The sequence below is a fragment of the Leptodactylus fuscus genome, chromosome 9 (assembly GCF_031893055.1).
Source record: "Leptodactylus fuscus isolate aLepFus1 chromosome 9, aLepFus1.hap2, whole genome shotgun sequence".
NCBI lineage: Eukaryota > Metazoa > Chordata > Amphibia > Anura > Leptodactylidae > Leptodactylus > Leptodactylus fuscus.
Window position 1 is genome coordinate 33,295,040 of NC_134273.1, and position 17,283 is coordinate 33,312,322.

A 17,283-nucleotide genomic window follows, 5' to 3' on the forward strand; every position below is an offset into this window, starting at 1 on the left:
CACTCCACCAAGGGGGCATTCACACTTGCTTCCGTGTCCACCCGCCATGCAGGACTTTGTGTCCGTCCAAAAAAAATGGTTTACCCGCAGAGAGGCCGCATACGGAATGGGTTTTAAAACTGACCGCCGGGAAGCTGTCCCCTATCCAGTTTCCCTGGAGTATAGGACGGAGAACTGGCTGGCGGACACGGACACAAGTGTGAACGCCCCCTTAGTTGTATCAAACTGCTACAGCCGGCAGTCAGCTTCCCTTTGGCAGTCCCAAAGAGAGGAATGGAGGGACAGTAAGCATGTGCAATTTGCTACTTCATTTATACAGGAACACAGGATCCCTATTCTCATGATGGTTGGACGTCCATTGGTTAGTAAGCCCACATACACATGTAAAAATGGCCAAAGGAACCTGCCAGCTTATGTACTGGGTTCTTATGAGTCTTCCCAAGGTGGAGGAGGACCAGTTATTGAGCAGTGGTGAGTGACCAGTTCTTATCAATTGGCAATGCTATATTACACGTTTCAACGGTGAACTACCTTCTTCACCCACTTGTGCTGTCTTTGATGAAGAGGGCAGTTCACCCTTGAAACGTGCAATAAAACAATTGATAAGAACTGGACGCTAACCATTGCTCCATAACTGGTCCTCCTCCACTTCTTGGCACGGCAACAACTCCAATAGATTTTTTTTGCGCCTTCTATTTCTTGGAGTTCCTCCTCTTAGCTTATCCTAAAAAGGAAACACAGTATTGGGCATGATAAGATTTATCGAGCTCGATCCTTTTTTCTTTCAACAATGATGTTGGGGAGATCATAAGGCCCCAAAGCATAAGCTGACCAGTCCGATTGAAAATGCCAGCTTGGGCCATTTTTACAAGTATATGTGGGCTTTAAGGGGGGGGTAGCTTACTAACCCGTGGAGGTCCTGAGGAGTCATCATAAGAATGGGGATTCTATGTACCTGTGGAAGGTCACCTATTTTACTTATTGAACTACTCTATAGGCCATGTATCTATATTTTCTAGAATTCAGAGTGGTCAAGCAGCAAATAATACACCTGTCCACACTAAAAAACAAATGTAGGCTTGGTTGAATTGAGCATGCGTGTGTACAGGGGAGTTGAGAGGAATAACTGTTGGCTGACAACTATTGGAAATATATGGTACGTAGGCCATCCATATTTGATAGTGATGGAACCTCAGCAGTCAGCGCTGTTTCCATAGACATAGCAGTAGCTGTCTATTCTTACATTTCAGATAGAAACTTGTATAGATTACAGCCAAAAGGGAATGCAGATATATGGCCTTCTGGGGCATGGTAGCTCAGTGGTTAGCACTGGGGCCTTGCAGCGCTGGAGTCCTAGGTTTGAATCCAGGCTAAGACAACATCTGCAAGGAGTTTGTGTGTTCTCCCCATGTTTGCATGGGTTTCCTCCAACGGACATACTAATAGGGAATGTAGATTGTGAGCCCTATATGAGATAGTGTTGACAATATCTGTAAAGAGCTGTGGAATATGATGGAGCTATATAATTAAGCTAAATTAAACACTAGTAGTTATCTTAGCTGCATTGTATAGCGGTATGTCTAACCTGGAGTTATATTGATTTTGCAGATTAAACAAGACTCAGAAGACACGTCCCTGGTCTATAATACCCTGAAACCAATCTTACAACATGCCTTGACGGACATCCGAAAATAAAGAATCCAGGGCAGCTCTCCAGCACACAAGCTGGGCCTTGCAATGTTGAGGCTTGTGTGCACTTTTTTAGTGTCATGTGCGTTTCCTGTGAGGTTTGTGTTTACATGTTGGCTACATAAAGGGCTCAGACTACAGAGAATGTAGAAATCTTTAGGTGACTTCATATTTTATTGGCTATTTTCTCTTTAGTATTTCTTTCTGACACTTCCCTGTGTTTTGCAGCACCTTTATACGTCCGTGGGCCAGTTTATTCTTTGTTTCTGGATGTATGTATTGTATTTGTTGTATTTATTACGTTATTGGGCATGCTGCTAGCGCTGCGCAGAACGTGCCCAGGGAATGCACTGTGAACATTTAGTATGAAGGGTTAGATACAGCAGGTCAGACAATATTATAACAGACCTACTGTGACATAGGTAGAGCCATACATTTCTAAGGGATTGGAGTATAATCCTTATAGGACATCTGTCTATAGGTGAGAGTGTTTTCTAACAAGATGTCTTAATAGAACTAGATAGACTAAAAAAATCCTGGACTATTTAGGTTTAAAGGGGTATTTCCATCCTATAAAGTAATGGCATACAGTTTGACTTTATGATCGTGGGGGTCTGAAGATCCTGCTATGAAGTGAACTGAAGCACGGCCCCATACACTTAAAGGGAGTGTGTCAGGGCCAGAATAAAGTGATGATATATCAACAGTATATGTATGTTGGTGATGCCACAACTTTATGATTGGTGGGGTCTAACCAATAATAGTGCTTTTACTGGGTGCACTTTGTGGTCAAACACCTATGAAGCAATGTAGAATTAACTATATTTTATAGATATGCAAATACACCTGCAAGTGCAATAGAGGCGGGGTCTGATTTACCTACAGACAACTATGATGCAGACAGAGACTGAAAATGTCAATAGCAGCTATGGGGAAACCTTTGGCACCAATTCCAGAAGAGAGCCAGGGCAATTGCAACTTTCTTTAGGCAAATCAGGCCCCACCCCCAGTGCACTTGCAGGCTGATTTGCATACTCTGCGTTGCTTTGTTGGTTTTGTGGCCACAAAGATATGTTTCTGCTCCTATTAAAGGCCCCTACATGGCACTATTATTGGTTTTTGGAGATAGTTTGAACAGAATCCCTTTAAATGAGGCCATGATTTGGTGACCAATATAATGAGTGGCCGAGGCGCTGGTGTGGGGGAAACGCTCAGAAGGGTCAATGGGATCCAAGAGGTAAGACTCCCGCCACTCATAAAGTCATGGCATATACTAGTGCTATGTCATCACTTTATAATATGAGACTATCCCTTTAGGCATTGTGATCAGCATCTACTAAGTTGCTTCTAATTTAAAGAAACAGACCCTTCCAATGCCTAGGGGAGATGGAGGAAATATCATATGATGGTACTGTCTCTTTAAAAAAATAAAAAAGGGAACCTTTCAATTTCACTTACTCAGGCTTTGTATTTGTAACTTGTATTTTGGACTGAAAAATGTTATTTCTTATAACTTATGCCACTATGTGCTGTGTTTTCAAAGGTCATGTAAGCTCAGTTTGGTGAATCAATTCTAAGGGGTTTTATTACCTTACACATTCATGGCATATCCACAACCAATGTGTGATACAAGTAGGTTCTACTGGGTCTATACCTATTAGAGGGCTGTCACATGGGCCAATAATCATAGGAACACTGGTTCTCAACCATTGCCTGGTGTAAACAGGCCCCCCATCAGCCTACAACTCTGCGTGACTAGTTGTACTTTCATTTGCCACCATTTTGGGGTACACATCATGTTTTGATTAACTTTTATTGATGTTTTTTAGGGGGTTCATTTGAAATAACACACAATTCTTTCATCATTTTTTACATTTTGTTTTTACGGCATTCACTCTGCATTAAAGATGACATGGTGGCTTTGTCCGGCAGGTCGGTACAATTACGGCGATACCATATTTATATTGATTTTATTACATTTTACCTCTTTTACAAATAAAACGCCACATTTTGAAAATAAAGCTTTTCCAGGGTCATCGTATTCTGATACCTATAACTTTTTTCTGTCCTGTTGACAGAGATATGCCAGGGCTCTTTATTTGCGAGATATGTTGTATTTTTTTATTTGTACCAATATTTGGTATGTATGACTTTCTCATCACTTTTTATTGTTATTTTTGGGAAATGCAAAGTGACCAAAATACGTTAATTTGCACATCTGTGGTATTTTTTTTCCGGCGTTCATATGGGATAAATAACGCTATTTTTGGATAGTGGAAACTTATACGGACATGGGGATACTTAACATGTTTGCTTATTTTTGTTTACATTATATGTTTTTTTTAAAACTTTTTATTATTTGTTTATTTTTGTGTGTTTTTCTTATGTGTTTGTGTGTTTTTTTTTCACTTTTTAACCTATACCACAAGGGGACTTGAAGCTGGGATCTCAGATCCCCTCTGCAGTGTCCTGCAATACATAGGACTGCAGATCAGCGAACAGCAGTTCCTATTGGAACTATGCATAGACAGTCCTGACTGCCATAGCAAACCCTCGGAACCCACGATCTTATTGTGGCGCATTGGGTAAGGGGGCAATCTTGCCCCCGAAACCTCTGGATGCCAGGATCACTATTGATCACGACTTCCAGGGAATTAATCCACCGGAGTTGGAGTATCTTCCTAGTTGGCAGCTGGTCCCGGCCCTCGGCAGAAGTACTGCCGCAGGCACATCAGCATTACAGCACTTATCTTTTAATTATACATTCAGTGCGATGTAATAGTACGGTGCTGCGTGTTAAGGGGTTAAAGGGGTTTTCTGTGACATTTTATTTAATGACCATTCCTTAGGATATCCATGGTGTCTCATCTGGGACCGCTGTGGATCAGCTGTTTGAAGAGAAAGCAGTGCTCCCTTCTGCTTCACAGGCTATGACCTGATCGCAGCTCATTCCATTTCCATTTAATGGGCTGAGTTGCAATACCAAGCACAGCTGTTATATGCCCCTGTTCTTGGTAAGAACTAGAGATGAGCGAGAAGTATTCGATCGAGTAGGTATTCGAACGAATACTACGGTATTTGAATATTCGTACTCATTCAAATACTATCACTATTCGCAGTAAAGATTCAATTCAGAACCAGCGTTGATTTGCTGAATGCTGTATAGCATTTGGTCAATCAACGCTGGTCCTGCAGCAGGCTCGTCCTTGCTAGTCGGGAGAGCTGGCAGCTTGCATTTATGCGGGATCTGAGTTTTTCTCATAGGAATGCATTGACCAGTGTTGATTGGCCAGTGTACAGCATTCGGCCAATCAACGCTGGTTCTGCCACAGGCTCGTCTGTGAGGAGGCGGAGTCTAAGATCGGACCACAGCAGATTCCACTGTGGTCCGATCTTAGACTCCGCCTCCTCACAGACGAGCCTCCGGCAGAACCAGTATTAATTGGCCGAATGCTGTACACTGGCCAATCAACGCTGGTCAATGCATTCCTATGAGAAAAACTCAGATCCCGCATAAACGCAAACTCCCAGCTCTCCCTACTAGCAAGGACGAGCCTGCTGCAAAACCAGCGTCGATTTGCCGAATGCTATACAGTGTATAGCATTCGGCTAATCAATGCTGGTTCTGCAGGACGAGTAAGGGCCGGTTCACATTACCACATTGCCTCCCGTCTGGAAGGACTCCACAGGAGGAGCCCCCCGAACGGAATATCAGCGCAACTGCAAGAGCTGTGCAGTTAAAGCACACGGACCCCATAGACTATAATGGGGTCCGTGCACTTTAACTGCACAGCGCTCCTCCTAAACACTCTCCTCGTGCTATTCGTGGACTTGGTGACTCTCCTTTAGTCAAATAGTGGTTTCCCCTGAAATGAGCATTTTTTCCCATAGACTATAATGGGATTCGATATTCGATTGAGTAGTCGAATATTGAGGCTGTACTCAAAACGAATATCAAATCTCGAATATTTCACTACTCGCTCATCTCTAGTAAGAACTGAAACAGCGGATGGACCTGGGTGTTGGACTCCTGCCAATCTTTAATTGATGCCCTATTTTAAGGCTGGGTTCACATGGGGTTTTAGGGACCTGCAAACGGATGTTACGCTCGCTTATTCTGAACGTAAAGCTCGTTCAGAGTGAGCGGTGTAAAAAACAGATCCCATTGACTTGAATGGGTGTCGGCATACACATGCTCCCCATTGAAATCAATGGGAGGATTTTTTACCTATTGCTTTCAATGTGATACGCAAAGTTTAGTTACACTTTATTATGACGGCCCGGTAATTTGCGGTTTGCATATTACAAATGAGCATTTTTATACTCACATAAACTACACATTCAGTCGAGACACGTTTATTTTTTGACTAATCGGAGGCAAATTCACCCCAACCAAATATTGCCAAAGAATGGAACAGATTATTGACCCATGTAAATGGCCCTCTGGACAAAGATATGGCCATGTGTGCGTTAAGCTATATAGGGTATATAGGGATTCTATCACTTTAAATAAGATTATACTTTTCAGCCTATTTAATGGTTTATGTATTTATGTTGTTCAGTGGTTTTATATGTTCATGATGAATGTGTTAATTTTTATGCGTCCATTTTAATGTGAAGTGTGTAAATTATACAAAAGGTCACATAATAATGTAACATTACCGGTATGACAATAACCAGAGAAATACTGTATTGTAGAGTATTGGTCCAGTAAGGGGAACGTGTCATGTTGAGCATTGTGTCTCATCTGCAGGCAATATGTTGAATAGGAGAAGGTACAAACTGATGTACAGCTATGTGGGAAAAGTTTTAGTATCATTTATTCATTCCCGGATTTGACATCCAGAGGGTGGTCTTTTTACTGAGTAGGACCATCCACTGGACTCCTAAGCTCAGAATGGACAGGAGTCATGTCGAAAATAACTCTCATACTAATGTTAGTGCTGTGTAGGAGCCTTTAATAGGCGCTGAAACCTACCGCAAACTGATGAAGCAATGCAGAGATAATCATTTTATAGATATGCAAATCAGCCTACAAGTGCATCAGAGGCGGAACCTGATTTGCCTACAGATAGTCATGGAACTGAAAGTATCGCAGCTCAAGGGACTGTGTTGGGCAGTACTTGTAGCTGCTTGTAGGCAAATTGGGTCCGCCCCTGGTGCACTTATCAGCTGATTTGCATATCCATAAAAAGATAGTTATGTCTGCATGGCTTCTTCGGTTTGTGGCCACAATCGTAGGTTTATGTTGTTATGAAAATGCTGTTATCGATATGGGAGACATTTTGGACCCATTCCTTATAAATGCTAAAAATTCTGAACCTATCCTGACATAGCTACATATCAATCTGCACCGCTACATCAGCTTTATAACATACTACTAGCAGATGTGACAACAGTATTCAATGTGCTAGGCTCCTTGGGGGGGGAGGGGGGTATATCATGAAGATTGCCTGCTCCAACCCCACCTGTTAGCTCTGGGGAACATGTACATGTTGATGCATGGAAATGTATTACATGATGAAGTGTAGTACACATGATGCAAATGACCGGTTGTACATAGATAGCTGGGTCCAACAGTGTGGGAGCCATCCTTGTTCTGGATTACAAGGAGAGTCCAGGACAGGGGACCTCTGTCTTTGATGTCTTCTTTAGGGAACCCCTTTAACAATATTGAAAAAAAGAGTTTGTACATTTTAGCTATTGCACTAATTTCTGTACTTAGTGGTAATGCTGTGGTATTAGTGATATCACGGTACTTGGGTAATGCTCACTTTACAGTCAGTATTTACATTGCATTGAGGTCTATGTGTTGAATAGACCAAAGGATCTGGAGTTGACCTTAGACATGTTTTATATTCTTCATTAATGTCTGTTTTGGGCTTTCCTATTTATACAAGTTGATTCCTGGGAATACAGGAAAGAGAACCGGTTTCAATATTCATTCAGTTGTAGACATATTGGGAAGTTTTGATTTTTTTGGCAAATGGGGTAGAGGTCATCCTTTATTGATAATGTATTTAATGGGCGTCAGTAGTAGTACACAGCCCGGGGACATCTGGTGGATATTACATCCCCTATTACTTCTATCACTCCTACCACTTACTATACATCACTCCCATTTGTATCAAGGGTATATAAAGATGTTGTCCACATAGAGAGGAAACCGTGGTTAGAGTGATGTCAAATCTTCCTTTGCCTTCCCTAACCTTAGTAGCCATTCGGGCTTAGCCTACATAGACAAAAAGAGACTGGTTACCATGAAGGTCCTGCCTTACAATCTCATAGAAACACTGTGTAGTTGTTAGGGTGTGTGTCCTATTAACCAGACTGTCTGCAATGACTGGGGAGAGACAGAGAACAAGCAGCTGTCTGTAGGCAAATCTGACAAATGAAGCCCCGCCCCTGGTGCACTTGCAGACGGATTTGGATATTCATAAAAAGAGGATTATCTCTGTATTGCTTCTTACTTCTCTTTCTACTAAAGGGCCCTACAGCACTATTATTGGTATTGGTAGCACTTTGGAGCTGGTAGACCCCAGTTGCGTTTCAGTAGGAAAGTGGACAAGACTGTTAATAACAAATTGGTTGAATTTTTTTACAGTCCTAAAGATCAGTCATGACAGTTGTATAATGTAACCCGTTGACTCTCCTGACATTTATATAACGTCATCACGTGTCTGTTTTAATATAGCTGTGAGATGACTAACAAGGTACTAGTTAGACCCAAATACATTGTGTGAGGGTGGAAGGTGAGATTTGTATGTAATTACATAGAAACAGTGCCGCTGTTATGTGGAGGCATTGTGTGGTATTACATGTTAGCATTGTTTACTTAAAGGGGTTTTCCCATTGATGATCTTCATCTTATATTAGTGTCTGACCTCTGGGAGATTTGACTGCGGGACCCTCTAGCAATCACAAGAACACAGGTCCGTGAGATTGGGGAGGGGAGTGGCTACAGCCGGCCACAGGACCAATGGGCAGAAATCTTCATTCCCTCTTTAGTAGGGGTGGGCAATTAATTTTCCCATGGGGCCGCATAAGAAATTGAAGCTATGCTAGAGGGCCGTGCCGCAGCAAATTTAGCTCCACCCACTTCTATGTTGACTCCTCCCATTCCCAATCCTCTTTCCATGTGCCCTCACAAAGTATAATCCTCCTACAGTCACCTGTACATTATATGTCCCCACATTATAATGTTCCCTTCCAACTGCCCAACAGTAATTAAATCCCTCTCCTGGTGCCCCAGTTTAAACTGGTGGAAACTAGAGAGGACACGAAACTGGAGCAGCTGGAGGGGGACATTAAACAGTGGGGGTAGTTGGAGGGGGGCAATAAATTAATGACAGCTGGAGTGGGACATGAAACTGGGGGCAACTAGAGGGGGACATTAAAATCAGGCAGCTGGAAGCAGACATTAAACCGTAGGGGTAACTGGAGGGTGACATTAATCTGGGGGCAACTAGAGGCAGACAGGTCCGCCTCCAGCTACCTCCACAGTTTATTGCCCCCTCCAGTTGTCCCCAGTTTAATGTCCCCCAGTTTAAGTGCCCCCTTCATCTACCCCCAGTTTCATGTCCCCCCTCCATTTCTCCCTCAGTTTCATATCCTCCTTTATCTGCCCCAGCTTCATGTCCCCCCTCCATCTGCCCCCAGTTTCAGAGATCTTAGAAGATAGAGAGTTTTAAAGATCTTAACTCTGGACAACCCCTTTAAGGGATAGCTATAGAGACCATTGGATGACTCTTCTTTTCTATTACCTGCCCAGTTCATACAGACGTTAAAAGATTTAATTGAGATTTATCAAAACTTGTGCAATGTGGAGCAGTTGCCCATAGCAACTAATCAAATGTCCATTCACTTAAAGGAGAAACATTATCTGGTTGCTATGGGCAACTGCTCCACTTTACCATTGCACCAGTTCTGTGATGTCTCATCCAATCGCTGGTTGTAGGCGACAAGGCCAGGTTACGCAGGTTTGATCCTTTCCTTTTAGCCATTGTTTTGTCAGTGCATTGGGCCACCTCATACATTACTTTTTATATTATTTTGATATCATTTTATTTAATTTTTGTTCCCAAAGATCTAAATATTGAATGGTGTTAACCCTTATAATCACTGTGATCAGAAAACCTTTACTTGTAAGATGGCTGTAATGTGCCTTTAATACTGTCAGTAAAGTCATATATACCTACATAGATTTATGTGTACATAAGGTAAAAGATGGCAGGACCAGCCATCTTGTATATATGGGGACCTGCTGACTCCCCACACTGACAGATGGGATTGGGGAAGAAAGGATCGGACATGTTGAACTTCATGACCTGATCCTTTTGTTCTCAGGGAAGATAAACCTCCTTACAATATAGGCACTGACAACTATTGATGGTGTATGGGCACTATAAAGGATTGCCAAAGAGTATATTATAGGTCAGCCATATCAGATCAGTAGCGACCTGACACCCAGCCCCTTCATCAAAGTGTAAAGATCTGGAAGCAGATGGCTCCATACACTGTGTAGTGCCGTGATACTGCCACTCAGCTCCTATTCAAGTGAATGGAAGCTGAGCTGCAATAGCATGGCCACTGCACTATGTAGAGAGCTGTCATCTACTCCTAGCTCCATACACTATGCAGATACTGCCGTCACGGCAGCTGATTGGTGGGGGTTCCACATATTAGACCCCCACCAATTTGATATTGATGACATATACTATTTCTGGTCTTCAACAACCCCTTTAAGTTATCCGCATTGTAAAAGCTGCCTTGGGACAGGGCTGATGTATTTGGTAACAGTAAACACCTTCTATAGACTGTTCTGTTTCAGTCCTTTGATTGTTATCAGCACAGAAATCTGGTATGCTACCTGGGATAAGGGGAAAGCCTTACTGACTCGGATCCAACAAGAAGACCATAAAACCACATTTAAATTTGGGGACAATTAAAAATGAAACATTTAGAGTTTGCAGAGTTTTTAAGATTTTCTCTATATAAGTGATGTATATATACAGTAGTATATATGATGTTATATGTTATAACGGAAAGCTAACCCACTTAAAAAGTGGTTATACCCCATAGACCATAATGGGGTCCGCCAGGTTTGCACGACTTTTTTAAGCAGGTTCGGGGACGGAAACCTCAAACATATAGCGAGCGCTATGTGAACCTAGCATTAGAAAATAATGGGTGCTATTGTTAAGAAACAGCACCACATCTATCCATGGATTATTTCTAGTACTACCACGTACCACGATGTCTGTGGTCTTCATCGGAGCGAATGGGACTAAAATGCCACAACCATAATAATGCTTTAAAGAGGACCTTTCATCAGATTGGGCACAGGCAGTTCTATATACTGCTGGAAAGCCGACAGTGCGCTGAATTCAGCGCACCATCGGCTTTCCCGATTTGTGCCCCGGGTAAAGCACTATCGGTCCCGGTACCGTAGCGCTTTACAGTCAGAAGGGCGTTTCTGACAATCTGTCAGGAACGTCCTTCTTCACAGCAGCGCCTATCTCACTGTACAGTGTGAGCGGGGAGGAATGCCGTCTATGGGCGAGCACTGTGAGCAGAGGGAGGGGGCGTTCCTCTCCGATCACACTGTACAGCGCGATAGGCGATGCTGTGAATAAGGACGTTCCTGACAGACTGTCAGAAACGCCCTTCTGACTGTAAAGTGCTACAGTACCAGGACCGATAGCGCTTTACCCGGGGCACAAACCGGGAAAGCCAATAGTGCGCTGAATTCAGCGCACTGTTGGCTTTCCAGCAGTATATAGAACTGCCTGTGCCCCATCTGATGAAAGGTCCTCTTTAAGTAAAGAACCACACAGTATTTTTCTAGTCTATTTTAAAGGGGTTATCCACTTTTTAAAAAAATTTGATGGCCCATCCTGAGGTTAGGGTATCAATATCGATAACTCATAATGACACGATTGCTAGTCACATAGAGCACCACTCCAACCTATTGTACTGCCCTGCACAGTTAGTATACTGTACTACAAGGTGATCTGCATATTAGTTGCCATAGTCTAGGATTGCCTGGGGTGTGTCGAATTTTATTTTACAGTGGAGCTACAGTCTACATGTCATTTAGGTAACAAGTCCTCCTGAAAATGTGTTACCTGTCAAATGTTTACCTTTCTATTTATATCTGGGGCCAAATCATGCATGGATGTTGTCCTGTGTATGTACATATGTGTATATGTATGTTGTATTGTGTCATTTACAATATGTCTATTTAAGTTGGCATCACAACCATCAACGATTGGTTTGCTAGGTTCTAGAAATAATAGTATATTTATAATGTCGATATTTAAAGAAGAAGTAGCCATCTAGAAGACATTCAACTCTAAAGGACTATTTATTTTTGTCGCTTTTGTAAAGGCTTATAAATTCATTTGTAGTGGAGAAGTCAATGGAGAGGAAGAGGAGGCTCATTGACTGTCTAGCTCTATTAATATTTCTATCGATCTTTGTCATTTTACTGTTTCATAAATAAAAGCTTTTTAATCCTTCTATTTCCAGCCTTAGTTTATTTCTCTCTTTCTTCTTTCAATGCATTTTGTATTTCACTCTGAGGCAGGGGTTAAAATTTTTTAGATATGTGAGTTCAGAAATAAAACCACAAAGGTCTATAAGATCTCAAGAGCCATCAGTGCAGAAGCTTATAAATGAACGTCATATCAAGTCTACACAATGAGTCTTCCACACTCTCCCTCTTCTGTTCCTTCGGACAGGTATACAAAAGCGAATAATAGACATTTTTGTAACAGCAAAGCACAACACATCAACACGACTGCTGGTTTTATTTACTTTTAATTCTGCCAGAAGTAACTGTAAAATAGCAAACAAATATCTGAGAAAGGCCCAAGTAAACAAAGTATAAGAGATCCAGAGACACTGGCATCCAAATCCAGATTATGATGCTGTACCTATTTTACTGTGACTTTTAACCCCTTCCCAACATGCGCCGTAATAGTACGGCGCGTGTCGGGTCTGTAACTATGGCGACCGCCCGGGAGCCGGGCGGCCATCATAGCCGCCGGGTGTCTAGTGCTTTAAGCAGTAGACAACCGGCTCTAATGCCTCCGATCGGTCCCCGGACCGATCGGAGGCATTAACCCCTCCGGCGCTGCTGTCAAAGGCGCCGGAGGCGCCATGTTCCCGGCGGCGCATGGGCGCCGCCATTTTGGCAGGGATCGCTGGCTCCTGGAGCATGCTCCAGGGCCGACCCCCCGTTGCCATGACAGCCGGGAGCCTTGTTAAGGGCTCCCAGCCAGTCTGCAAATTCTCTCTTTTGCAGGCTGGTGTATACAGCCTGCAAAAGAGATGATGATTTTTTGCAATGCATTGCAATGCATTAGCATTGTAATGCATTGCATTAGTGATCAGACCCCCTGGGGTTCAACACCCCTAGGGGGTCTAATAAATGCAAAAAAAAATAAAAAAAAAAGTAAAAAAAAATATAAAAAAATATAAAAAGTATTAAAAGTTCAAATCACCCCCCTTTCCCTAGAACAAATATAAAAGTAGTTAAAAACTGTGAAACATATACATGTTAGGTATCCCCGCGTCCGAAATCGCCCGCTCTACAAATCTATAAAAATATTTTTCCTGTTCGGTAAACGCTGTAGCAGGAAAAATAGTCAAAAGTGCCAAACCGCCGTTTTTTCACTGTTTTAATTCTGATAAAAATTTGAATAAAAAGTGATCAAAGCAGTAACATTTCCCGAAAATGGTAGAACTAAAAAGTACACCTGGCCCCGCAAAAAAAGACGCCCTATACATCCCCGTACACCTATGTATAAAAAAGTTACGGCCGTCGGAATATGGCGACTTTTAGAAAAAAAATTTTTTAACACCGATTTGGAATTTTTTTTAGGGGTCAAAATGTAAATAAAACCATATAAATTTGGTATCCCTGGAACCGTACCGAAACACAGAATACAGGGGACATGTCATTTTGGCTGCACAGTGAACGCCGTAAAACCAAAGCCCGTAAGAAAGTCGCAGAAATGCATTTTTTCTTCAAATCCACCCCATTCTGAATTTTTTTCCTGCTTCCCAGTACATTATATAGAATAATTAATGGTGGCATCATGAAGAAAAAATTGTCCCGCAAAAATTAAGACCTCATATGACTCTGGGAGCGGAGAAATAAAAAAGTTATGGGGTTTAGAAGAAGGGGAGTCAAAAACGAAAAACGAAAATCAAAAAATGCCATCGGCGGGAAGGGGTTAAAGAGGTTGTTCTACAATCACAACTTATCCATAGTACAGGTGATAGGTGTCTAATTACTGAGGGTCCCAACACTGAGACCCCCACCAGTCAAAAGAATAGGTGTCCCATGTCCTCCGTTTCAATGGATTAATGTTTTCCACCTGTAAGGGAATTGCAATAGGAGCAATTCCCCAGTAACTGCTGGTGAACCCTGAGGGAGGGGCACAATAGACAGTGAGCCCTAAGCTAAATTCCCTCCACTGTCCCTTCCTGCTTGCCGCTACTATCCTAACTGGTCGACGGGCCATTCCTATATAGGTGACAACATAGAATGAAGACAAGACAAACAACATCAAAGGGAGGTCAGCTAGCCAAGGGTCCGGTAACAGTCGAGCAACACAGTACAGAATCAAAATCAAAGAGAGTAGTCAAAGGGTAAGCCAGAGGCCAGTAATTCAATAGTAGCAGAAGAGGAGCTTAGCAGGGACAAAGTCACAATAGCCAGCAAATCTATGAGGACAGATCTTCAGTATATAGGAAGCCCAAGACCCGCCCTAGGCTTGATTGGAAGACAGGCTGTCAATCACACAGGTAAGGCTAGAATTAACCATTTGATAAACAGAGGGAAACAAGGTTCAGGAGACGGGTGTGGTGGAAACTCAATTACAGAGATAGAGTAGTGTTCACACAGTACAACGCAAAACACTAAGCAAAGAATCAAGCTGAACTCGTCTCTTGTGCCGCGGCGTGCGAGCGGAGGGTGGCGCAGAGACCAGAACAGGCACAGACATTACACCTCCGTTTGAATGTCCCAGAGACTACAGAAAGAACAGCAGCATGCACACATTTACATCCCTCCATTCAAATGGGAGACCATCACAATCATTTGGGGCCCCAGTGGATAGTTGGTAAGTTACGATTGCAGCAGGACTCTTCCTTTAAACAAGACCTGTCACCATTCCTCACTTGCATTATTTTAGTAAATACTTACTTTCCCCATGAAATAACAAATCTGTTCTTAAAATTCTGTGTTATGTAATTCCTCTGTTATACCTCCTGAATATGTTTAATAAAAATGATATACTGTATGGATGTCACCATCGCCCTTGGCAATAGAGAGTGTATTGGACAGCGCTAATTGGACTGTACAAAACTGTTTAGAGACACAACCCATTGACAAGGGGAGTAGTGGGTAGGACAGGTGACATAGCGGAGTAGGCTATTATATCCTCTGGACTGGATGTTCATCCTACACTGCATTTAGAATGCAGACTATGGTTCTATCTGCAAAAAAGACCATGATAATGTGGCTTTCTGCATCAAAATTTGCCTCCCATTCAATAATAGAAAAATACATCCTGTCCTATATTTCAGGCAGATTCTACCGTAAACTGACATTTAAAATGAATGGGAGGCATCACATTTTTTCCCCTCCGAATTTTTCAGACTGTCTTCTCCTATTATACATATAAGGAACACACCAGCGTTTCCGAAGGTATAATTGACATGCTGGAAAAAACGTAAGCATTTCCAAAAACAGCATTTCCACTGCAGATTTTTTCCCACAATGTCTGGATGAGATTAACCAGAATCCCATCCACTTTGCAGGTAATTTAAAGATAGAGAGTAAGCTACCATAAGCAGCAGTACTCAATGTCAAGTAGCAGCCACAAAAGCAAATTTGATTTTAGAATACACAAATAAAAATATCATCCCTCTATAAATCCCTCTTAAGACTACACCTCTAATATGGGATTCTGTTTTGGGATCCATTTAACTTGCAAAAATTCAAGGAGGGTCTGAATGCCTTTCTTGAAAGTAAAAGTATCACAAGTTATTGGAAATAGTATTTTGGGATGCGATGTTGGTCCAGGGATTTAATCCAATTGCCATATTTAGAGTTTGAAATGTTTCCCCCATTATAGCAAATTGGCATCCACCTCATGGGGATTTCTGTGACTTCCTCTGGATCGACTAAATAGATTGATGTACTTGAGTGTTTATCCAACCTTTATAACTATGTATCTTGCCAAAGGACACAGCTGGAGAAGGTTCAAAAGGTTCCTATTTGGTGCGTAATATGGGGTAATTGACATCCACTACAAAAGGATTTTTGCCTAACCTACCCTAACTAAAAAATATATCAACTATGTAAATATAACCAAATACAATATAGAAAATAGAAAAAAGCTACTGTCTAGTGTGCTAATGAAAATCTAATAGTTAACCCTAAATAAAAGTAGTAATTTTCTAATATATATGTACAGTGCATAGGCAGACCAATGTAAATATTGAACAGACCAAGGTGATTGCACCCCTTCAAATGGATGATTTACGGGGCGCTGAAAGTCCAAACCCCCAGTAATCTGATATGGATTGCCTATCCTAAGAGTCCGTCCCCCACTAATCTAATATTAATTGCCCATTTTAAGAGTCTGGCTGACACTAATCCGATATTGGTTGCCCATCCTGAGAATCTGACTACCTCCAATATTTTATTGATAGCCCATTGTAACAGTTTGACCCCCAGTCCCCCCACTAATCCGATATTGATTGCCCATCCTAAGAGTCCAACTGCCTCTAATCTGCTTTTAATTGTCCATCCTGAGTCCGACCACCACCAATCTAATATTGATTGTCCATCCTAAGAGTCCAACCCCCACCAATATGATATGGATTGCCCATCCTAAGCATCTGTCCACTAATCTGATCTTAATTGCCCATACTAGGAGTCCGACACCACTAATCTGATATTGATTGCCCATACTAAGAGTCCAACCACCACTAATCTAATAGTGATTGCCCATCCTAAGAGTCCAACCCCCACCAATATATTATGGATTGCCCATCCTAAACATCCGTCCACTAATCTGATCTTAATTGCCCATACTAAGAGTCCAACCCCACTAATCTGATATTTATTGTCCATCCTAAGAGTCCGACCACCACTAATCTAATAGTGATTGCCCTTCCTAAGAGTCCAACCCCCACCAATATGATATGGATTGCCCATCCTAAGCATCCGTCCACTAATCTGATCTTAATTGCCCATACTAAGAGTCCCACACCACTAATCTGATCTTAATTGCCCATACTAAGAGTCCCACACCACTAATCTAATATTGATTGTCCATCCTAAGAGTCCGACACCACTAATCTAATATTGATTGTCCATCCTGAGTCCGAACTCCACCAATATGATATTAATTGCCCATACTGAGTCTGACCCCACTAATATTGATTGGCTATAATAAGAAAAGGACATCACTGTGCTGATTCCTGAAATCCCTTTTGATAATTTGCAATGAATATCTGCCCAATGAATCACTGCTATTGATTCTGTCCAATCTGCCATGCCACCACGCCACT

General features: G+C 42.1%; 1 protein-coding gene across 1 annotated transcript in view; it reads left to right on the forward strand.

Annotated features, from left to right (window-relative positions):
* Positions 1-2,175, forward strand: part of PTPDC1 (protein tyrosine phosphatase domain containing 1) — a 29,307-nt gene extending 27,132 nt beyond the window's left edge. The window contains exon 10 of the mRNA XM_075287609.1: positions 1,609-2,175. Coding sequence (XP_075143710.1) covers positions 1,609-1,695 — 87 coding nt within the window. The 3' untranslated portion in view covers positions 1,696-2,175. The remainder of the gene's footprint in view (positions 1-1,608) is intronic.
* The last annotated feature ends 15,108 nt before the right edge of the window (positions 2,176-17,283 follow it).